Source organism: Tyto alba, unplaced genomic scaffold (assembly GCF_018691265.1).
Source record: "Tyto alba isolate M040663 unplaced genomic scaffold, T.alba_DEE_v4.0 Super-Scaffold_7, whole genome shotgun sequence".
Classification (NCBI taxonomy): Eukaryota; Metazoa; Chordata; class Aves; order Strigiformes; family Tytonidae; genus Tyto; species Tyto alba.
In genome coordinates, this window is record NW_024881328.1 from 35,538,605 (window position 1) to 35,563,945 (window position 25,341).

A 25,341-nucleotide genomic window follows, 5' to 3' on the forward strand; every position below is an offset into this window, starting at 1 on the left:
TGTTGCATAAAGGCAAAATAAGAAACTGGGTTTTGTTTAAACTTCCTTCTCAGATTTAATGAAGTTATGCAATAATCTGAAAATAGAGTAAGGATATTCTTCCCCTGACTTACCTTTACTCTTCTACTTTCATTCCTACTTTAATTTCATTCCTACTAGAATGAAAGTATGTTGGTCTGCAAATGTGAATCTACTTTGAAGACATCCTGGAAGCTGCAGTACACAACCCAAAGCCTGTGCTAGAGAGCAAGATGCTTATAAATATCTGGGTTTTCCCTAGCCGGCTGGATGATCTGAGGCAACCTTGAAGAGGTCTCATGAATCAGTAATTATAAAAAAGAAATAATTAGGTCAGGTCAATGAAAACATTTTTCCTCAGCTTGACTTGGATGTTTTTTACAAGACTTTTTTGGTATTGAGGTCTCTCTAGCAAACCCCAATGTTTTTTTTGACTGAAATAGGTAATTTCAAACATCCTGAAAGTGAAAGGAAAAGCTTTCAAGTGACTGTATCTAGTAAAAGCACCTTCCTTGGTATTTCACTAATTCAGTGTTTTCTAAAAGAAAAAAAAAGAATTGTAGAAAAATTCCTGACCAGCACTAATTGTCTTGCTTTTATATTCAGTCTCAAGGATTTTCTTATCCCTAACTTTTATTGAAATGAACTGAATTCTACTCACTTGTTACTTACTGACATTGTTACTTTTACGCACTGAAAGAAGGAAACTGCTTATTACTCCTATCTGTAAATAATGAGTTTAACTTGCATAGAAATTAAACTCTTGGGCATGAGATGCATCTAAATCACTGTCTCTTCCTCATGCACATCTGTGTGATTTACTTTATATTACACTTAAAACTAGACTGCTCCTTTATAACTGATGCTGTGCAGAAAGCATCTAGGCTGCCCTGAGGGCTGCCAGAGCCTGCTGCATGTCATCTTGAAACCAGAAGTTGCTGACTGAGCTGTCCGAAGTGTGGTAAAGGTAATGGTAGCAGAAAAGAAACAGAGGCTTCGTTCCTCGATTTTTTTTTTTTTTTTGCCAACTTTCTTGCTTACCATCCTTTGTCTTTAATTTCTGAGGCCTAGAGTTTCAGCAAATGAATAGCTTTGCTTTACAAACAGCCTATTATGAGTATAGCTTTCCAGCAATACCTTCCTACTCCACCCAAACACTGGGTAGTTTTTGCTTCAGTTTGAAATGCTGAGCCTGTTGGAATGCAAAGATTCTTAATTATGGAATTGAATTTTCTTACTAATTATAAATCTTTATTTTTAGTTGAAAAAGAGGGTGATATTAGCCAGCAAGGATGCACTTAGGGAATTACATGAGTCCACTTTGCAAACCGCAATGTAGAAAAGCTTTGTGGAAAAGGCAATGTGTAATGATAGGTTTCTATTGAACTTTGATGTGTGTAGCTTCAAAGAATGAGGATGTTTGGGCAGCAGCAAAATGTGTTTCTCTTAGATGTAATGAGAAAAGACATCCATACTTATTTTGTCTGACTTCAAAGGAGCTAAATCCTACAAAACAAGGAAGGCAAACCAGTTCTTTTGCAGTGCATGGTTATTTTATCAGTTAGACTTTGAGTATTGTAGCATCTGTGAAACTAGAACAGTGAAACTTCTAAAAGTTTGGATAGATGGGTGCAGAGAATAGAAGATCAGGATGCAGTTAGGGGCTATCTATTTAATAAATTTTCCCTTTGCCATTGAATGGGTTAGTTCTGATTGCGTTGTACAATGCGATAATTGGCTTGGCACAAAGGAAGAGCAGTAGGTGCTGTTTACCTTTAGTTTAGCAAGGCTTTTGATGCCATCTCCCATAGCATCCATAGGAAAATTGGGAAGGTATTCAGTCCTGTATTCAGTATGAAACTGAATGGGTGGACAACAAGGTGAATGAAAATGTCGTGGGGCTATCGAGTTCAAAGAGTAATGATTGGCAGTTCAAAGTCCAGCTGGTGGCTTAGATAGTGGTGACATTCCTCAAGGATCGGTGCTGGGACCTTAAAGAAATGGTTATTTCAGGACCTGATTGACACAATGCAATCTTCCCCTACACGGCTTGCTGCTTGGGCAATCATCTTCGGGCTGGCTGGACAACCAAGATGGCATCTTGTGAACTGCCGATAGATTTACTACAGGAATCCAAATGTACTGTGTGTGGAAACCATGTCTTGCTGATACTGGCACAGGAAGCATCTGAGAGAATTTTCTTCACAGCCAAAATGCATTATTTTTTACCAATGTACAGCAGTCCAAGATTGTATTTTGGAAAGACCAAAGTCAAATGTTCCAGAACAGTGAGCCAAAGTAGACAATAGAAGAATATTACGTTTTCATGGTAACCTTGCTCTTTCAGACTTAGGTTTAAACACGTTAGGCACAATTCCTTATGTCCTGATAAGATTTGCTTTAATTTGCAGTAGCAGCAGGTTGGGCAGAATTCCCACAGATGGGGTGTGTTTGCTTCTAGAGTGAAGCCTCTTACATTTTAGGAAACGTGATAATGGCAATTTTAATTCTGTTTTACTTTCAAAGACCCTGCCTGTATGGCTGAACTGGCGAGCGTTCAGCAGTGCTGAGCCCTGGCCCTGGTCTGCCTCCACTGACTGAAGTGCTCTGGCTGCATGGTCTCTGTGTAAGCTCCCCACCAAAAGTATCTGCCGTTTCTGTGGGATCAGCCTGTCTTCATGCAAAAGAAAGTGATTCTGCTTAAAAATGTCATCTCAGAGTCAAGGATGTGCTCCAACGCTTTGCTTAGGAAAAACAAATGATCTTTGTTGCCTCAAGCCTTTTTTGAAATAATAAAACATAACAATTGGCCATGATGAGCACTCTTTTTAGGCTTTTTCTGCCCTGAAGCAGGAAGAAAGCTGTGGTACCGGTGGCTATAGCTGAACTGACTTCCCTGTAACTGCTTTGCATGACAAGGCCCAAGCAGGGCATTTGTGGCCTTGTGGGCTGCAGCGCAGACCAGGTACCCCTCTACCAACTTCAGCTTTTGATTGATTTGCTCCAACTGCTGAAATCTGCGACAGTGTTTTCTCAGGCATGCCCTGAAAGCCTCCGCATTACAATCTTTGCACAGCCTTAGACATTTGGAAGTAATTTTATTTCCCACTGTATGCTGAAGGCTTGATTGCTGTCATCTGAGAGTATTTGTATAAGCACTGCTGGCAGATCAGGCTCTTCAAACTCCCTCCTTCACCCTGTTCTCCTACAGGCACCAAGCAACTTGTCCAGCCATCCTACTTGTGAACCAAAGTAAAATCCGAGAAAAACAAAGTAAAAAAATCTAACCTTATTCATGGGATAACTCTAGTGAGTTAGTTTAACTAAATGCTTTTGAAGTATGCAGATCCACGACTGTGGAGTAACCAAGAGAAAAGGACCAGCCTGACCAATCTTTTGGCAAAGTGTTAAGGCTGCACAGCTCCTGCCCTGTCTGTAGCATAAGATGTGGTGTTCAGAAGGGTTGAGTCTTGTTCAGTATCTCAGGAACAGTGAGATTAATATGCAGATACAACTTCATCAGATGCTCTTAAGGAATTGAACAGTATAATAAACATTGGATAGTACTGTAGGACCTGCTAGAGAAAATCCTTTTTACAGGAAGGGATCTCAGTATATTCTGCCTTTGTAACCAACATGTGTTGAATCTTGTAATAAAAACGATGTCCTTGATTGTTCTGTGTTGGAAATAAACTTCATGCATAAAAAAGCAAGCAAAACTCCTCTTCACACTGATGGAGACATAAATACATGGACCGATGAGCTGGGGAAATACAGACTACCAAACCAAATGCAGGGTAGTATTGTTTCCATCCAGTTAAGGAAACAGTGGAGAAGCAGTTGTATACTTTGGATGTTAATTTAAAATTAATTCAGAGGAGTCTAATGGTATCCAAAGCATAGTTTTTCCTTTTCAGTTTTCCATATTCAGCCAAATATGGAATCACTGTGCTGAGTGGAGAAGAGAATTATTTATTTTGGCACAATTTTCTGGAAGAGACAAACCCAGTTGCCAGATCACTCTTGGAGAGCCCTTTATCTGGGAGATTACCTCTTCTCCTCAGTCAGGGTGTAGTGTTTTGCTGTTGCTTTCTGCCTCTGGACTGTTGTTTAGAGCTTGGAGGCTGGATTTTCTTGGTTGATGAATCCCAGAGTGTGAACTCCCGCCCCTTTGTGCCAGCCAGAAGTGACTGGCCTGCCCCAAAGTTTGTGTCTTTAGTAAGGCTTTGGTTAACTGCTATAGCAATTAAGTCTATTCTTGGGAGCTGATTTGTTCCTTGATACTTAGCAGTATTTATTCATGCTTAATGCTATTTGTGGACTCTGCAGGAAAAACAGTTGCATCTGTAATTTTTCTAATCCTAAAGTACATGTGTTCTAAAATTATCTATCTCATTTAGGAAAAAATCCGGGGACTTTCCTACCTTTGAAACAAGGCACGAAGGGTTGCAGCTTCTTGCCTAGAGGGTTGACCCCATCAATCACATTGAAAACTTATTTGGAATTAAGACCATTTAATATCTTTTAATTTGTGGAATGTTTTTAAAAACATTTATTGTCAACTTCACAAATTACCCTCAAAAATTTTTTAAAGCAGGAACTCTACAGGATAGATTAAAAACCCCCACCACTTCCTAAGAAACAGCTCTTATGAAATCTGGTTTCCTACAGGTTTGTGTTTTAAACTGTGTGGCTGTGTGCATTCCCAAAAGTACAATGAAAGGTATTTGTTATTATCCACTTGTTTTACAAGGGAGCCTCGGTGAAGCACTAACTTGGAAGTCCCTTCTCTTCCTAACTGTGCATGTTCAGAGAATATTCAGGAGCACAGTCACGTTTTTGGCCTGATCTCTCATGAGGTCTCTGTCAAACTTGGCTGAAATCAGCCACTGGAATCAAATGGGCTTGGGGACACAGATGTCACAGTGCAGCCAGTGGAATCACATAAGCCTGATATCCTTAGGAAACTGTAGGGGAAATGCAAAATGACATGTTCATCCAGACCTTCAGCTGGCATGAAACAATACAGAGCCACAGACTTTGAGAAAGTCATCTTATTTTAGATCAATGAAAGTGTGTGCTAGTTATTCTTTTAGACAGTCCTGTAATGAACAATCCTGTGCATGATACTCATGATGAATCTTTGTGTCATTTGTTGCTTATTCTCTTGGCTGTGCAGGGAGACTTAAACTGAATTTGAAGCTAGGGAGTGAACATTCGTCTCCTGTAACCCTTAGTGAATTAACCATATGTTACAGACCTTGTTAGTGGTCAGTGCTTCCAAGGGAATGTAGTTATTTGGATTTAAGTGCATTGTTGTACTGTAGCTGTTATCTAAAGTTCACTGAGATTTATGATGTATCTTGAATGCAAATGTCTGAATGCAAATTTGATTTCATTTTGACAAGCAAATATTTCATGTTAAGTGAATTGTGAATCAGTTCGGTGTTTTATTAGTAAGGGATTCCAGGTTCATCCTTGTGTATGTAACTGTAAAGTGCTTATGTAAACTGTTTGTGTTAATCATTATTAACGAGAATAGTTTCTGTGCAACTAATACAAAATAGGTTTTGTATTTATCAGCATTCTTGAAGGATATCTGATTTTCAAAATAATTAGTGCTTACATTATAATTTACGTGGCACAGTAATTTGGATGATACTTTATTTATTACCACTCAAAGTAAAGGTATCAGAAGATCAACAAAACAGGTGGTCTGATTCTTGTTGGAGTAAATGAGAGATTTTTTTCATTGATTTAATGGCAACTGGATCAAGCCCTACATTATTGTTGCAACAGGCTGACAATCAAAGATTATTAACACCAAGACCCTCTTATTCCTCTCGTGGCAGTCTGTACACATGCACAAAATTACAACGGCAAAATGGTTGTTAGCACGTATCATCTTTCACTTTAATTTACTTCTGCACCTCTGCTTTGTGAGTCTGCAGGATTAAATTTTATAATTCACAACTTGAAACTCAGCTTTTCATATTCTAGAAGTTCTTTTAAACTTTAAACCCACTGTATTTATGTAACCTTGTATTTCCTTAAAATTTTTGCAAACTAGCATCAGGTTGACAAAGAGAGGATGAGAAGCTACCTGCACAAGCTATTCTGTTCCCAACCCTTTTTCAGTAAATAATTATACCTCTTCTGTTCTAGTCTTTTTATGTTAAGCAGTGTAAAAACATTGGCATTTGGTCACAGTGTCCATCAAGAAGTCCGTCTTTACAGAAGAAAGCATAAAACTGCCAGAGTGTGCTCTAAGTACCAGTCATCATCTTTTCTGCCTTTGTTAGACTATGTTCTCTACTGCTGTAGGTCTATCAGTTTTAGGTTCCTTTAGTTATTGCATTGGTAGGACTAGTAAAAATGCAATGAAATGGAGCTGCCTTGCTGTCAAATACTTTTCTTCCCCTTACCATTTAATTGATGAAAACTTGTTAATGTCTGCAGAAAACCTATATAGCTGCAAATTTTGTTCAGGCCGTTGTTTTCCCCAAGTAGGGCATTGAGAGGTGTATTCCTTTTCATCATATACGTGCTATCTCTTTAGCTGAGGTAATGGTGGTTGGCTGCTTCCATATTCAGTTGTCTATAAGCAGACTTAGTTGACTATAAGCATTATGGTTCAGGGCTCTGGGGCCGTTTCTGCAAAGAAAAAGACTTTAAGATGACAGCTTCAGCAAGCCTCCCTGTTTGTACGTGTGGAATAGTCTTTCTTTTCTCCCCCTTCTTACCCTTTTCTATTAAAATATTTTTGCTCAAGACACTGTGTTGCTGTGTCTGTGTCCCATCCCACCTGTCTCCCTTCCTTGCCCTCCCCACTTAATTTTCTCATTACGATATCATTTTCCTTCCTTCTTTCTTTATGTTCTAACTGGTTCCATGCCCTCACTTTCCTTGTTCACATGCAATATGAGAACTAGAAGTCAATGAAAGTTGTAACAGTACAACAATATGAGGAGTAACTTTAAACAGCAAACCAAGCAGCAGTGAATTTCTAGGTGTTGCTTTCGAAATTATGTAAATCTGAGGATGCAAGATTGAAGTCGTTTCATCCACTGTCTTTTAAAATGCTTGTCCTGTTGTTGGTGTGTTGAGGAGTGGCATTAACCTTGAGATGAGTTTTCTAGAAAGGGAAAAAAAGCTCCACATAAAATGCCCAAACCAGTATGTGCCTTGCACACCTTCACTGTGCAGAAACTCCTTGGACATTTGCTGGTGGTGACTGATGGGCTTTGACAGCCATCTAGTGGCTGGGATGGGGTTACCCCCCACATCCCCCCAGTAATTAGTACAATATCAGTGTTGTCACAAAGCTGGGCCTGGGTATGTCAGCACATGATGGGATTTTTACTTCTAAACTGCTGATGCATAGTCTCCAAGTATGATGATTTAGTATATTAACTATAACTGACTGACTGACTTTGATCAAATAGTTCTTAAAAGCAAAACTGATACTTCAACAGATCAACATATAGCAGAAAAGTAATTGCATTGCACTTACTGTGCTTTTCATTGAAATCTTATTACACAAAGGTTGCTTATGCAAGCTTATGATTGAATGAGTCCTTAAATACATCCTAGTGTATTTCTTCTACTGTGTCTTTTATATTGCAGACTGCTTTGAAACTAATTTTCACTGACTTCAAGGGATTCGCAACCCTGTAGATTCTCTAGTCAGGTCCCATACCAGTTGGAGTTGCACTTTTTGTTGGTAAGAAAGGAATCACTTATTGGGCTAGCCACATTAAGAATTTTGCCACATTAAGAATTTCCAAAGCTGCTTCTCAAGCCATTCAGCACCTTGTGTTACAGCCGCACAGGTAGAAAGAACGTGTGACATAAAGAGTTTGTGGCTTGATCTCTGTAATTAAAAAAACTGGCAGATTTCCAATCCAGGGAGGAAATGTTGGAACCATTTCCTTTGCTGCCCTTCCAGCTCTGGGTGTAGATGGATAACATGCCTTCAGCTCAGGCCTGAGAGTAAAATGTCAAAATGTGCCTGTGGGATGAGTTGGCTTTGAAATAGCTGCTCTTTTCAGGTTGCTCTTAGTGTAATGCAGTCACAGCAGAAAGGAAAACGAGAAGCACCAAACATAATCAAAAGATCTAAAATTAAAAACGTGTTTTCTGGCAGTATTGCGGGGTGGGGTTTATTTATTTGCTTTTACTTTTGTTTTTTTTTAATTATTATTATGAGCATATCTGCAATCTGATAGGAAAACAGACTTCTTAGTACCCTTTCAGAAGTTGGTATGTGCTTTTTTCCCCCCACTTCTGTCTGCTTCTTTCTCTGCCACTGAGCGGGACCCAGGCAGGAGCTAGTCACCATCTGGCTCGGCTCTCATTTGCCAAAGCAGTTGCTATGTGTTTTATTTGAAGTTATGTCAGAATGCTGACTTTGGGCTCAGTAACTTAGAAATTTCATTTATGCAAACTGCTGCTCTTCTGAACAGCACAACGAGTTCTGCGGGTGATACATTAAGGAAGACATAGACCATATGCCAGACATCTCGGGGGGAAAAGGCTAAATATGTCAGACAGTGCGTTATGTCATGCACACAAGGGAGAAGTGAGAAGAGTGCTTTCCAAAATACGATCTGCAGTTTGGAAAATTATTCTCACAGTGTCATAAATGGATTGTACAGTGCACTTGGTTGATGTCTTTACTTCACACTGAAAACATTTCCTCCTGAGCTTCTACAGCACCCCTTCGAGTCATTTTGTCAACTGGTGTGGTAAACTGATTGAAGAGAGGAGCTGACCTGGTATGAATTTGGATTTCAGTTGCTGTTAGAAAGCTGTAAAAGTTAGTGATGGCAGGTAACAGTTAATGACACATCTGCTCCATTTCTCTGATCTTTGACATTGATGGAGTAACTGGCCTGGAGTTACGGCATGAAGCTGAAATTCCAAATCTGTTCATGTTTATTACTTTGTGATTTTTCTGTTTACATCTGGTTTAAATTAGGACAGAAATGCATAGAACAGTAAAACTTTCCTTGTGCTTAGAACTGTTAATTTTTACACTAATAGCAGGTTTTCTTAAAAAATAATAGTCACGATCTTTGACTAGTGGGATGTGTCCAATATATATCTATATATATAAAATTGCCCTTATTCCCAGTTTTATATCAATTAGAAATCAAGGCTTTGTTGGAATTTTCAGATAATGGTTTTAACTGGGTTGTCCAGTTTCAAAGACATTTTTGATAAGAAGGTTTCTGTGGTCAGGGGGAACTCCCACCCGGGTAAGATTAATCCCCTCCACAACGTCCCAGGGGTCAGGAGAATAATTTTGGACTGTGTGTGACAGCTTTGCTGTGACTCAGGGGGTGTCTTGGCAATGGGGTTCTTGTTTGCAGGTTTGTGACCCATTATTTAAGGGCAGCGTGGGGACAGTTCATTGCTTTTGTGGGTGCTTGTGTTCCTGTAGAGGATGAAATAGTCACTGGGCCAAAGCAGAAAAGGTTTTTTTTTTTTCTGCTGATAGAGCATTCTGTAAAATGTTGGATAACCAAAGAACTGTTTCCAATTTACGTGATTTTTGACTACTTTATAAGACATATTTTATTCTTAGGGGGAGATACTGAGATATACTTACCTCGTGGTTAGAAAAATAATCCATGTATTTGGAATATTTGCCTACAGAGTAGGAAGAAAACAAAGGCATAGACTTAAGTATGGATAGAACAGTATCTAAATGGTTAGTTATGTCCCCTTATATGCTGCTGTCAGTCAAATGGGATACTTTTTGAAATTTCTAGGCTATAATTTCAGCTAGAGAAGTTGTTCCTCCTTGGTGACAGTAGATTGGAGAGGAGAGAGAAACAAGTATACTGAGTGTATTTCTAAATAATTGTTAAGAAGTTAATACTAAGTTGGAATTCAAGGAAAATACAAGTGATAGCGTTAAGAGAGCAAAACTTCTGTAAATGAAGTGGATTAGGTTAAAATGACATATGCAGTTCCAGTAAAATAGAGTGACCTCCATAGACGGGCGTGAATATGCGGATAGGTAGGACATATGCATATAGTCAGTCCATGCTGTTGCTATATAAATGTCCACACTGGATAGTCTTTTGTATATAGTTAGAATATTTAAGAGGTATTTTGTATGTAGTTAATATATATCCATAGCAATAATTTATGTGTGTGCTGGGATAATCATGTAGGGTCATGACTAGCTGGATTATAAAAGCTGAGCAAAATAAATAGTTTGAGGAGCCCTTCTTCACTCAGCTGCAGAGACTGCTGCAAGAACCCTTGCAATGGAGACTGCTATTGCCCCTGGGCAGTGACCAACTGTCCTGTTTGGAAGATTTGATTCTCTGTGTTGGTATTACCTTACACCAAGACCCCAATAAATGAGTTTTTTTTCCTTTCAACAAGCACTGCCACGTCTGTCCTGGCTGGGTGAGCTGCCTGCAGCAGGGAGCAGGCAGCGCAGGCCGTTTCGTACAGCCGTCTCGCAGGTTCTTCTCCCCAGTCAGACGTCTCTAACGCCCTGTGCACAGCGGTTACAAAGAGCAGGCCAATGGCAGGAGTTCCTCAAGGCAGAGATAGTACCCACCGAGCAGAATGACACCCAGAGACTCGCGAGGCAATGTTCATTTGATACTGTGATGGGTTTTCCCACCCCATAGTAACTCTATTTTACTTCTTTCCAATGAAGAAATAAGGTGGTAAAATAATACAGACATTTAAGATGACTGATATTTAAAAGTCCTTAATATAATCTTCAACTGTGCTGCTGGACTGTTTTCTTGTGTATGTGATTCTGCTTCTCATCTCCAGATGTGCTCTTTTCTTGTCCAGAACTACTTCTCCTTTGATTTCACAGTTGGAAAATGTGTTGTATGTTCTCTTTTCTATCCTAGGAGAAGATGTTGAAGAAATAGCCTGCACTCAGAATGGCCAGATGTACCTGAACAGGGATATTTGGAAGCCCTCACCATGCCAAATTTGTGTTTGTGACAATGGAGCTATTCTTTGTGATGAAATCCAGTGTCAAGATGTGCTGGAGTGTGAGAACCCACAGGTGCCCCCAGGAGAGTGCTGTCCTGTGTGTCCCCATACAACACGTGATTTTGACACCACCATTGGTAAGAGTGCTTTCCAGTTAGCTTTTTTGAAAAGAGAGACAGCCCAAAGAACTAGGAAACTCATGATACTGAAATTTCTAATAGTATTTCCATGGTGAAGTTTTTATTGGAAACTATCAAATACTTGGCAATTATATCCCATCTTGGGTCACACCTGAGATGGCTCTGGAAAGAGTTTTCTTCTGACTGTGTATCTGCTATAAGCCCAAATGGCTTTGTAACTAAGAGGTTGATGTGAATTGCTATTTCAAGGAGGTTGAATTCTGGCTTCTTTTTGTTGTTCATTTGGAACTGAAAGATAAATATATTAAGATAAATAATTAAGAAATTATAATAGACATGTTAAAATAAATATATATTTATTATAGAAATATATATAGAATAAAATAAGTGCATGCTTTAATAAAATGCTGAATTTGAGGCCCCTCCAATAGATGAATAAATGTAAACATTATATGTAAACAGTATGAAGTCTTTGCCCAAAGTAGAAACATGGACACATGATCCTTTAGTGAGACATAAGAAAAAAATTTAGCATGAAGTATTAGAAAATTCCATACTTGCATAACTTCTGCTATATACCTTAAAGATTATGCCTTTTCCAGTTCATTTCTTCTTCCTGGAGAAACCTGGATGAAGCATTCCCCCCTCAATTTTCCTAGAAGAAAATCTCTTAACTTTGAAATTAATGCTCATTAATACTGTGTATTAAATTATATTAACTACATGCTATATATAATAATTAAAGCAGTTTCTTCCGGAGATATAATTGCTGTTGATTAGCTTAATACAGAACAAAGTAGTGATAAAGGGCATGCAGTAGGGGCTTGTGTAATTGAGCAATGGAGCAAGATGTGGCAAGCCTTAATAAATAGATGGTGCATCCTGCTGTGTTTTGGGAGGCATTAAACCAACACCAACAAAGTACACCCAGCAAATATGAAAGTGTTATGGATTCATTCCAGAATTCCTTACTAGTATTCAAGATATTAATAAAATACTCCTCTGAAGGATTTTTGTGGATATGAGTGCCACTGTATGGCTCTGAATGTGGGCACATGATACTGCAGGTGAGTTTCAAACAAAAAAAGGTCAGAAATCCCTCAGTCAGCTTTATCTTTTGAAAAGTACCATGTAATATGTTGTGGATCCATCAACATTGCTTGTATTGAAGTCAGTAATAAAGTTTCCTTTGACTTCACTGTCAGTCACTAAGCCAGCTTCTGACAACTCCCCACAAGATAGTCTGCCTTCCTGAAGTGCTTTTTCTTATTCTGTGCAATGATGAAAAAGGCTGAGAATTGGGGGATGTCATTGTGAACTGTTCTGATTCCTCATATCCGAAGGGGGGACCATGTGTGTCCCAGGGAACTTCCCCAGCTCCCTGGAGCAGATACACCATCTTCTGTGCATCCAGCACCAAGGATGGCTCAAACTGCAACACCTGCACTCAACTCTTACTGCATTCTGTCTCTCAGAGTAAAAACATTAACCTCCTTTCTTTTATTCTTTTGTTCTTTTTAATAGGTAGAGGAAGAAAGGTAAGATTTCCTTTTATTTATTTATTATTTTTAATGTATTACAACTTTTAAAAGAATCTCTTACATCTCCTTGGAGTACTTCACAGAAATTAATCTGTTAAAAGCACTTAATTCTTTCCTCTTGGTCTTCCTCAGTGACTAGGGAGACTGCAGTCCACATGGAAAAAATGCTGGGATGCAGGCAAAAATCCTTGTCTTAATATAGAGAATCCCCTGGCTGAAAATCCCTGCTGTCTACATCAAAGGAATTCCAGTTAGGGTAGTTTAGTTGTTTCATCTCTAGCAGTGGCACAAAGTGAGAGAAGGGACCACTAGGTCATTAGAAGCCAGAGTCTTAAAATTTACAGCTTGATTTTACTGAGAGTTAGCTGCCCAGCAGGCAGTGACTAACACTGGGACGATGTGTTCTTGCACAGAGCTGTAGTTCTGTTGGGCAGCATCTCTCATAGTATGCAATTAAATAAAGGGAAGATCTGTTCTTGCAGAAGAAATTAAAATACATTGTTATACATAAGCATCTAAGATAGTAAGCAGCTAGAAGAAATAACTTAAATAATTTTTAGGTGATCAAGTATATACACTCAAAACTGAGAAGCTCCTTATGCAGAGGTGGTTTATGGAAATGAATGGACTGTTATCAGCTGCTTATTACTTGATAAACAAGACAGGAAATTTTTTTATCTTTACAAAGTCCTATTTTTTTCCGTAGTAAAACTGTTACCACCAATAGGTCTAAACCCAGTTAATTTATGTAGCATGTAATAATTGTCAACACATTTAGCTCAGAGAAAAGCCAATTGGCAAATGCTGTGTCCTTCATTCTGATGCTATGACATATCATTTTCTATTCTGTCCCTACACTGCAGATGGACTTGCAGGTTTTTTATGTCCATAGATTTAATTATATGAATTTTAATTTAATACCTTGAAGAAAGGGCATCTAAGTACTGCTCTGGGCTCTGCATTTCATGTGAATCAAATCATCCAATAACAGAACTGTGACATCTTTTTATAGTACCTAAATATCATGGTAATTTTTCAGTTTGACTATTTCAGTTTGACTCTTTCTTAATTTATAGTCTTCATTAAATCAGTGTCCATAGTCATTAAAAATAGTGTGGATTAGCTATTGCAGGTACTTTAATTTAGTCTCAGTTGTATCCTTAGAGAAGTCTTAGCATTTGCCATAGTCAGAGGGATGGTATTGGTGAATCTGGTGCTGTTAATTGTTCTTTCACTTGTTTTCTGCCATCTGATATTTTTGTATCTATTTTCTACAGGGACAAAAAGGAGAACCTGGAATAGTGCCACCTGTAAGTCCATTTTTTTCTTCATTTATCAACACACCCTAGAAGTGTACATTTTAGTGCTTTAAAACAGAATTGCAGTACAACAAAAATGTACAGCCTAGGAATGAAAGGAATGGAATTAATGTCACTGTTTCATGTATGTAACATTAGAAATTCCTGTTAGTTGCATTTTGGGAAAGAACCTTACTGAGTTAAATCTATCATAATCTTTATTTTTGTGGTTAGAATTTTGTGGAAGTATGATGGTAAATTAGTATTTGGAAACTGTAAGAGGCACTTGAGAAAAACGGTGAACTAAATAGTCACTTTCTATCTTTATTATCCTTTTCTAGCATGAAGACAAACAAATTTTAAAAATTGATAAGTTGAGATTAAATAATTGTATTTCACTTATTTATTTATTCTTTTTTTTTTAGAATAGCAATGATATTTCCAAGATTTTGCTCATATTGCTTATAAAAGGACTCCAAACTGGGAGGAGATAACTAGTGGGATTTATATATTTTTTTTTTTTGCCCCAAAGCCTTACCACTTGCCTGGTACTTTAGTTTCCTCTCTTGCTATTTGCTTTTCAATAACAAAGTTTCTGTAGGTTAGTCATGCCAAATGTAGCCCATAATACTGTGTAGTAACTTGAATTCATATTACCTTCTTTAGGTTTCAGGCATACGAGGCCGCCCGGGACCAGCTGTGAGTATTTTTGCATTATCTGTTTCTCTTTCTTTCCCCACTTTCTGCCATTTCTGTTTTGTATGGTGAGGATGATGGGAAGGAGGACTCTTCTGTGCCTGCAGTGGGTATTCTCTGCAAAGCTGCTGGATTTCAGGAGGCAACATGATTATGGGATTTTTTTACTAGTCTCGGGCCAGCCCATGCCCGAAGTGAATGGATGTGTGTTTGTAGTACGTTCATGTCTGAGGACCTTTTTGTGGGGTTGATGCTGAGGAATGGTTTTCTAGCAGGGATCTAGCAGGAGTAGGAAATGCAGTATGTTGCCTGGCTGCGGCTAAGCAGAGAGCAGTTCTGGATTTAGCAGGAAGGGTGTCTCAAACCTTGCACGTCTCCGCATTAAGAGCCTCCAGCATTCAGAAAAACTTCCTTGAATTAACCTATGGAGCACACGAGAGATTAAACCATTTTGTAGATCTCTGCATCTTGGTTCTACTCCCTTCAGGCAATTGAGAAGAAATACTGAATACGTAGTGATTGTAGCTGTTTTCTTTATGATGATGTGGAAAAAAAAAAACACACTAATTTTCAGATAAGCATTGCATTTAATATTTTCAGAGCTTTATTAACATTAGGTAGTTTAAAAGGTACTTAGTATTTCTGATCTTTCTTTTAGGGACCTCCAGGCTCACAAGGACCGCGAGGAGAACGAGGACCAAAGGGAAGACCTGTAAGTTATTAAATATCTCAGAAATCAAGTACTGGACTAACCTCAAAAGGTTTGATGGCTTTAAACGGTCTCCATGTCTTCTGGAGTTACCAGAACTTGCCTTGTATTTTCGAAGAGTCAAGTAACAAACAGAAAAACATATCTCACCATTCTCTGAGCTGATTGAAACCTGAATGTTTTGAGATAATTGGCAGAAGTTTAGCAGTATTTCTGTGAAGAGCCAACTTCTTCAACAAACTTTCCCAAAGTAGTGTCTGAGAGTACAGCTTGCTTCAGGATTAAAAACAAACAAACAAACGAAAGAACAACAAAACTGAAGCATCACTTTTGCCTAAGAACTCGCTGACTTTTTACTGGTTACTGCTGTGCATCAGAAGCGGTGTGAGCTGTGTGGTGCAGAGTATTTCAGAAAAGGCAAACCTCAGAAGTTAGCAGGAGTTAATATGTGACTACGTATGTTGGTATGCTGGTGAATAATATAATCAAGATTGCTTAGTGGAAATAAAGACTTCATAAGGGAATTTCAGTGTCTACATGTGGAGAACCACAGAAAGGCCAAAAGGGAGTGCTGAAAATACCAAAGACGACACATTCCAGTTGAAAAAGCTAGGTCAAAGAGCAGAAGATAAAAAGCAGGTTTTAATGAGTTGTATCATTGAAATTTCTATGTGGATGTTTTCTGGTCCCTCAGGAGGGAGCAAGCCGATACCAAGTTTAGGCATGGGCCTAAAGCTGACTCCTTTGTGCAGTTCCTCCACTGTGTGCCTGTGGTCTGTAGATGGCGATGACACTTCTGAAGCAGTGGAGAAAGCGTGTAGACTCTCTGAGATGGATGCCAAGCCACTGCTGCTCTCTAGATCACCATGAGACATTTGTCTGATGAATGAGTATCAAGATGCTTAAAAGAATTCTGGGAGTAATTGTGCAATCTTGTGGTGCGCAGAGGAATCTTGGCTGTGTTTATAGAGAGGGCTGAAATGCTTTCCTAATGTGCAGTATTAGCAAAGAGATGCTTAATAATTTCCGATTCTGTGCCATGTGTCCCTTGTATGTCTCTACAGAGTGGTGGCTCAAAGCACCTAAAATACAAAGAGGTTGTAAATAGTTTTGAGTTCCTATGACTCAGGTTATTATACTGCTTTCAATGAATATCAAGGGATTAGGAACCAGTTAGCTCCCTTGAAAGTTTTGTGTCAAAGATTCTGGTGAGCTGTGTGTATGTCAGAGTGTAGGTCTGAGACCAGAGAGCACTGCTTTTAGATACAGAGTGACGGCTAATTCAGGTTTTTTTATTTATAGGTGTGGAAACAAATTATGAGCTCACATCTGCAGTTTATATTATAAAAACCTTTCTGCACTTTGTTTGCATTTTTTCTTAAAATACCTCATGGAGCAGGTAACCTTGCACAGACACCCTTTATAAAATTAATCTGGTTAAATACATCACCAGTTGGTGATACTACAAAACTACTAAGCACATTTTCAAGTTGTTTGGTTTTTTGATTTCTAAATTTTTGTTCTTTAAACGGGCTCCTACTGACTAGTGAGCAGAAAGAACTCAACCTTGCTATGAATCTTTGCCTTTTACAAAAGCAGGACCTTTGGATGTAAAATGAATTCAGGAGTAGTAGCATATTTTTTACTTCAAATTCTTTGTTTGTGTAACAATAAGAGAGAAAAATCTAGGGAATAGCATGTTTGCATTTGCAAAATGCATCTAGGGAGGGGGAGGTTTGGAGCATGGTAAGATTTTAGGTGTTTACAAATGATCTCTTGAAGACAAGGAAATAAGCTTGAGCATCTTCAGAACCATTGGTATGTTTTTGTTTCAATATGGATTTATGCTCAATTGTAATTGTAGTAACAGTTAAAATAGATAATAGTTAGAGAGTGTTCTACCATGATCTGCATTTTCTTTTATGTCGTTACAAGCAAAACCTCTAACAGTTTCCTCAACAGCAGCAGCAATGGGCCAGACTAAGTAAATTGAGTGTTTAAACGGTGCCACCTCGTGGCCTATGTGAGAATTTTTAGCTTTTTTTTTTAAAAAACCTCGCTAACCTTGCATTGGTGAAAGAAAATGAGTGAGCTTTTTTTTTTATATATACATATAAATAGAAAAATAATATAAATAAAGTATAATCAAGATTTTATTTAAAAGACTCCCAAATGTTGGTTATATACCGCTGGTTGGTTGCCACGTACAAAGGCAAATATGCTTTTCAGGGACTTTTGGGGTTTTGAGGTATGGGGTTCCATTGTTGTCCTTGAAGCAGATTAATTTTTGGTGACTAAAAAGTAGGTCTTTTTCTAAAAAGAAATGAAAAAAAGACCTTTTTCTGTATTAGGTTTTGTTAAGGTGTCTTGGTTTGGATATTGAAATTCAGTAGTTGTTATAGCGGCTTGCTTAATTCTTTATAAGCCACTGTTTTTTTCTCTAATGCTCAGCTTTGTTTTCTTTTTATTTTGAGAACAATGAGAGAAGATAACTCATTCTTTTCCTCCTTTGAATATTAGGTTTGGCAGTGTATACTTCAGTTTATAATAGAAATATTAAATAATAAAGTTTTCTGCTAGAACCTTCTGCTTCCACCCAACATGCACAAATCTAATTTGTTTCAGAACACCATCTATGCACAACTCATTCTGTGAGTAGGGGGGTGTATACATGTATGTCTGACAAAAAAAAGATTTTCCCCTGATTGCTCATAGGAGTTTCCGACCATAGATTGATAATTAAGAGAATTGGCTCATTCACTGGGAGTCTTCAGGAATCCTATTGTCGACGCTATCCCAGTGTAGCCCTTTCCCAAGGGAATGCTTTTTTTTTTAACGTGTGAACCATACTAGTTCAAACCATACTAGTTCAGATATGAATTCCACTGAAATGTGTCACAGGCTGCAAGGAAACACAGTTCTCATCTCATGGAAATACAAGCAATCTGTCTGATTATAATTGTATGTGTAAAGATGAATCACTGAGCTGGGGCTTCTAAAGTTTTATGTTTAAAGATCCTTAAAATAGAAGAGCTCATTATATGGTATAAAATTTTTCCTTGCCATAGTCAAGCATTTTATTCTAATGAAGGAAGCAGTAATGATAAGCAATTTAAAGTCTAGATTTATGGTTGAAATATATCTTTGTTGTCCCTGCTACTACTGATTTTGTTCTGCTAATGTTTTATTAGCTGCTTCAGTATTTAACTTTAGTTCTGACACAAGATAAGCTGAATGCAGTTTAGAAATCAAAAGTAGGTGATCAAAATGGGAGCAATGGGATAGCCTCCTAGCCTATTCTGCAAATACTGGCTGGAGATAACATTGACACCAGCAGAGTTACTCTTCATTTTTGCAGTGTAACTGTGTTGAGAATTCAACAATAGTATGAGCTGTCTAAACCATTCATGATTCTGGAGGCTGTAAAAATCCATCCTTACGCTGGAGTTTCCTGAGCATGTGTATGTATGCACAACTAATCTGAGCTATATGTATTTTAGAAATAAATTTGTGATATTCTATATTGTGTGTAAATCCAAATAGTTTCTCAGGAATAGTATACTCTAGTATGGAATGACAGGAAGCCTTATTTTCTAAGGGAATCTGTGAGAGAAATTACTGCAGTTTACTTGTATGTTGGATTTGTGACTAATTTTAGCCAGTGCTTCTGATCTGAAGGTAGGAGCAGGTCTTGAGGGATGTTGTTTATTTGAAGATCTTCCCGAAGAAATACAGATTTATTACAAATGTGGCAGCTGTCTGCCAGTTACAATTATTTTAAGTAATAGCTTTACACACTGTTATAATCTCTGATTTTCTTTCTAGGGTCCTCGTGGACCCCAAGGGATTGATGGTGAACCTGGTATCCCTGGCCAGCCTGGTGACCCTGGTCCTCCAGGGCATCCTACTCACCCAGGACCAGATGGACTAAGCAGGGTAAGTTTTACATTTGCTTTAGTAGAAAGTGAAGTGAGTGTTGGCCAGATCCATGATACAACAAGTAATTTCTATTTGCTTCAGTGATCGTGGAATGCTGTGCTCACAGTCCCTGTCTTCCAGTCATGAGAGACAGCAGGTAGCAGCAGTGCAAGTTCTGCCAAAAATTGGGGCAGCTTGAACATGAGAAACCTTGGAAAGGACACACCTTTCACAATGGGTTTTAGCATCTAGAAAAGCCAACGTGCCCAAATCCAAAACCTTCTGCAGGGTTCCTTTACTTCCACCTGACTTAAACACAATGTATCTGGGGAATAGTACAGGGAAACTGGTGTACTAAATTAGGAATACAGAAAAGAAAAAGTAAGATGTATTATAAATAACAGAATAACTAATGAGAGAAATTAAAGTGTGGTTAAGAACACTTCTTACTGGAATCGTTCAGACCAACGCTGAGAAGATTAAGTAAGGATATGTTTGTGAAAAGCAGTGCTAACCAACCATAGATACAGACAAGGTGCTCTGCATAACTTTTTTCTCCCCTCCCCCCATTCTATAGAACACCAATTATGATTCATAACGAAATATATATTTGAATTTCTCAAGTGTATTCAATTCTACATTTATTGCTATTTGGAAGATACCTGTTTTGATTTCTGACTTCAATGTTTCTGCAATATTACTGAAAACAATAGACATCTACTGACAATAAGCTGAAATATTCATGTTAGGCCAACAGTTTGCAAGTTTGGGCAGCATTTCTCTACTTAACCACCATTCCAAATAGTCCCGTATCCAGCAGATTCAGCCCAAGTAAATATCTTCAGCACAGAGGAATCTCTCAGAATTGCAGAAGCACCAGGATGAATGTTAGACCACCATCTTTCATAGATTTCCACTGAAAATATGAAAGAATATGTGTGGCCAGAGATCTAAGACATTTTTGATTTGTATTCCTGTTTCTGAAGTTAGGCAGTCTCCAGCCTTGTAGAAAATGTGTTTGGGGACCAATCTGATGTGAAACAAACTGTAAATCTTAAAAGACTAGAATGCACATTTGTGCTGTTGCTTGTTCTCATCCACTGTAAGCTCTGGCCTGCCACGAGTGAGGATCTGGCTCTGAACAAAGCAAAACAAAACTGTTGATTTCAACAATCTGCTTGCAGAAGGAGGGCACTGAGGGTTCTACCTGCTCTAACTCATATGTCTCTGTGAATTGGCATGAACCAGCAGTGACTTTCAGCTTTGCTGGATAAGGGCAACATGCTTAAACTTCTAATTTGAAATCATAAATTCAGCTACATTTCCACTTACCTTAAGATATTTTTGAACTTGAAGCACAGTAAGAAAAACAAAAGAAAGGCTTAGAAGACATGAACAAATATTGCAGGTGCAGTTAAGGTGTGATTTAAATTTGAAGGTGGTGAAAGAAATCTAATTAATTTCACAGGAGGCTTTCTTTTTTTAGGTGATTTTCTCGTTTGTTTAATTTGTCAGGTGACAGTATAGTCAGTCATATAGTCAGACAATATGGAGCATTCAACTAGTCTGTGAAGCCTTAAACCACCTCAAATTTACAGGAAAGACAACTTATTTTAATGATTAAACCAAGAATTTAGTTCTTAGTGCTGCAAAGCCAATGTAAACAATGAAGATTTGGTTGCATGGATTTTTGCTTTATGAGCCATCAAAATGACTGATTGCTGAAATCATCCATCTTATTTTTTCAGCCATTTTCAGCTCAGATGGCAGGACTGGATGAGAAATCTGGACTTGGTAGTCAGATGGGACTGATGCCTGGTGCAGTGGTAAGACCAGATTGGCCCTGTACTGTAGAATGGGGTGGAAGTGAAGTGTATATGCAAAAACCCAAAAGGGAGTTAATCCTCTTCAACTTCCTATGCCTCTAGAACCCGGATGTACACTATGTTCTAGTGCAGTTTTGCACAGTACCTGGAAAAAAGTGAGAAAATACTCTTCTGTTAAAGTGAAAGCTGTTTTTCCTTACCTCTAGCCTTCTTTTTTTTTTTTTTGTTTCCCTCCTTCTGAAATATAGCAGCAGCTAACAGTAATGTACAGGGGAAAAAAAAAAAACGCCCTGATTATCTCTTATCTTGAGTCTCTGCAGAGGAACTGAAAAGCATCAGGTATAATACAAGGCAGAATAAACAAATAAGTAACTTTGAAGGCTTCTTTCACATTGTGACATCAAAGGTAGTTATTTTTCGTAGTAATTAAAAAAAAATTATTTCCGAAACCAGCTGTTAACTGAAATCTGTGCTTCATTACTTTAAGGTAGACATTCTATTTCTCCAGTGGATTCAATGTTATCATTGGCATCTCTCATTGTTTAGATAATGCCCTTTGCTTTTGGTACACTGGGGACTTAATGGTAACACTGAAATTTTTTACCATCTGTGAAAGCTGTTTCACCACCCTTAGCTTTCTCTGCTAGAACTCTTGGAATTGTTTTTGAGTATTATCTCTTTTCACTACATGTATTTATCACATTGGGATATCTTGAAGATACTGTTACCCTCTGCTGTTATTTTTAGCATTAATGCTTAAGGAAACCATCCTTTAGTGATTGTATTGTCTCTGAGTTTGCCTACCTGAATCTTATCCCTCCAAGGCCCCACTAGTAACCTTCAAATGCACTTTCAATACGGTTTGAAAGGTTCTAAAGATAAATTGATGTTGTGCCTCAGGATTAACTTTTGCAATGATTTTTTCAAATAACTTTCTTTTTTTAATGAATGTTTCTCTTCAGTGAATTTGCTGTGCACACATAACAATGGTTTGTGCCACAAGTATGTTCTGCTTAATTTGTTGCCCTTCATCATTTTGCTTAATCCTTTCACTCAATTTGTCTCAAGACAATGTATCTCTTGTACTGCCTCTTCTTTTGTCATTCTCAAATATGATTCATTTTAATATTAATATCTCTTTTAAGGTATTTTTCAATATCTAGATCTCTCTAAGGCCTTACACAAGGACTACTAAAGTCATTTGGCACTCATTTACTGTCTTTGGATATATTCATCAAGTTCTGTGATATCCTTTTTTCCTCTCCTTTTAAACTGAGTAACTGAGTCATTCAGCTGCACCAGTGTTCTTTGGTTTGTTTTTAATGTTGATTGGGATTTTTGAATGGCCTATTACTAACTCTTCTACATTTGCTTTATAAAAATAAATGAATTGTGTATAAACGACATAAATCTTGAGCCTCTGTCAAAATGGAAGTTTTTGTCTGCTATAGATATTTCTGTATTGCTATAAGCAAGAAAACTACTTTCAGATGAGATTATGTTTACCTCATGGTATGAGTTACAATTAAGCATGAGATTTTTCCTAAAAATTTCATGAAACTTTTTAAGGGGAATTATGAATTTTCTGTAACAAACAACAACTGTTTGGAAGCTGTTTTAGTGGTTTGTATGATTTGTAAAAATAAATCCTTCTATTACCACTTGTTGCTGTTTGTGGCTGAGAACAGCAGCATGAATTTATTTTGTCACTGATACTATTATGACATTAAGCTGAGTAATGATATTCCCTTCAAGAGGAGACTATTCCCCCCCACTCTGATCTGTTGTTACATTTTTTTCAGTGGAGCTATACAAGCAACCTGGTTATTCTGACTGATTCCAAAAACTGTGAGGTTCCAGAAAGTGAGCAAGCCCATATTTTCAGCTGCTGATTAATTTACACTGTTGTAGCTTTTTGAGTTTGAAGATTTCCATTCTATGTACTTTTGTATTTTGTAACATCAGTCTCCTGAGTAAAAGCCTTTCAGAGGGTTTGATTATAGAAATGTTATCTTGGAAGTCACTATCAGGCCATTGTCTTTGAAGGGTGACTGTTACTTGGGGAAGGGTTTTGTCTGTTGTATAATAAGTTATGTTTTCAATAGGGTCCAGTAGGTCCAAGAGGTCCTCAAGGGCTCCAAGGAAAACAAGTAAGTACTTCACCTCAGGAGAATTAAGATAATTGGCCGGAGATGAAGGCAAAGCACATAGTAACTGGTGTGTGTGTGCATCTCTGAGGCAATGTCCATCTTCAGTGATGCGTGGATGAATGCATCTTCACCTGGAGGTGAATCTAAACATGCTGCCCTCAAGAGCTCTCCTCCAGATGTACTCTATACACAGAAATTAACTCAAAAAGAACAATTTATTAGACCTTTAACAAGACTTTAACCCAATACTCATTTTTTAATGAGGGAACAGCAATGAAAATGGTGACTGTTCTGGTTTCAGTATTGGCGTGGTGTTAAGTTTCCAGTGGGATTAGTGTATGGTGTGGGACTTACTGAAAGCTTGAGGGATTTTAGTGTCCAACTTTCACTCATTTTGCAATGTGAGCTGGTTCTGAATTATAATCCAGGCTGTCCTGTGGGCTTTGATTTTCCTGATCATGGATTTTAATTTATATCCTTGTATTTTTACTTATTGGAGAGTGTAACTGTATTGATCTTTGGTTAATTTTAGGGTGGTGCTGGCCCCACAGGCCCACCTGGTGAACCTGGGGATCCAGGACCTATGGTAAGACCAATAAATACAAACATTTCTAAATTAAAACTGCAAACAATATATTGTACCTCCTTACTTCAGATTTTTTTTTTTGTATTGTCTCAGCCAAGTCTATTAAATAACTGCAGTCAAGGGTTGTGGTGTTCAAAACATGTTGTCCTGAATCAGTGAATGTTAATTGTTTTGAACATGCATAATTATGATTATAGTATAGACAATCATTACTTTTCCAGCACAGACCTGAGGATGGTTAAGCACTGGTGAAACTATACCTAGTAGTATAACTTACACAAAGGATGATGAGAATATTTTTTTTTGGAGATGATAAAATTATTCAAAAGTAAAAGCAAGAGCCAGAGATTCGGAACAACAGCATCTGTGGTTTTTAATGTATTTTTTTTTCTCCCAAAGAATCCATCCTGTATTTTTTCTTCAATGTAACACAGATTTCTTAGGGGCAAGATGGTTAGAAAGAGCGCTACAAAACTAAGCCAGTGGTCTTAGGCATAAAATCACCCCTTTTCTACATCTGTTTTTATAAAACAAGGCTTTGAAATGGAGCAAATAGACATTTTAGTGGTGGCTAAATTGACTTCTCAACAAATACATTTATTTCTTAGGGTCCAGTTGGTTCTCGTGGACCAGAGGGACCTCCAGGCAAACCTGGTGAAGACGTAAGTTTGTTATTCTTTGTATCTTATTTTATTTTTAATAAAACAAATATTGGCATCTTGGAGACAGTGACTAACCAGCAGATGTGCCTGTTGTAAGTACTTTTGTCTATTTACTTTCTTTGTGACCATACTCCTCATTAAGTGCAATGTCATAACCATAAATTTTAGTAACTCTTTTCAAAACCCTCCTATCTTTTCCTTACATGTCACCATCATATCTAAGGTTTAAGCACTGGCTCTTTGTTATTTCTTGCCTCAGTCAGTTCTTCAACTGAGATGTCTTTCTTGAAATCAAACATAATAATATACCACAGTCAGGAGAGGGCAACTGGAAGCATCTCCTCTCTTTGGGATTGTGTAATGAGTTAGAACAACTGTAATGGTAACATGTACCTGCATCTGAACAATAAAATTTTAGTTTTTAAAACTTTAAAAACTTTTAAATAATTTATTATGTTCATAACTGATTTTATGACTCTATCCATGTATGTATACATATATGTAAGGTGTATGTATTATACATGTTGCATAACTACAGATGTACTGTACAACAATAGCATAAGCATTCACCAGTAGATGTGTATTAACTGGTTGCAAAGCACAGTAAATCCATCAGAATTGTAATTTCTAACTTGGAAATGAGTTGAAAACTGTAGATGCCGGATACTTTAGTATAAGAATGACCATAGCTTGTGTAACAGCTGCTTTCCCTTTAACATGTACAAAGAGTTATAAGAATCTTTGAAAATGGTTAGCTCTCAGTGCCATGAAGCCAAATCTTAATACAGCTTTAAGAACTTCTGCCATTTCCAATGTGTGT

At 37.8% G+C, this 25,341-nt stretch overlaps 1 protein-coding gene across 1 annotated transcript in view; it reads left to right on the forward strand.

The window, feature by feature from the left end:
* The window catches only part of COL5A2 (collagen type V alpha 2 chain), a 111,325-nt gene that overhangs the window by 45,604 nt on the left and 40,380 nt on the right, over positions 1–25,341 (forward strand). Inside the window, exons 2-11 of the mRNA XM_032995213.2 lie at positions 10,908–11,132; positions 12,660–12,673; positions 13,954–13,986; positions 14,641–14,673; positions 15,329–15,382; positions 19,205–19,315; positions 21,046–21,123; positions 23,229–23,273; positions 23,806–23,859; positions 24,468–24,521. Of these exons, the coding sequence (XP_032851104.1) occupies positions 10,908–11,132; positions 12,660–12,673; positions 13,954–13,986; positions 14,641–14,673; positions 15,329–15,382; positions 19,205–19,315; positions 21,046–21,123; positions 23,229–23,273; positions 23,806–23,859; positions 24,468–24,521 (701 nt within the window). The remainder of the gene's footprint in view (positions 1–10,907; positions 11,133–12,659; positions 12,674–13,953; positions 13,987–14,640; positions 14,674–15,328; positions 15,383–19,204; positions 19,316–21,045; positions 21,124–23,228; positions 23,274–23,805; positions 23,860–24,467; positions 24,522–25,341) is intronic.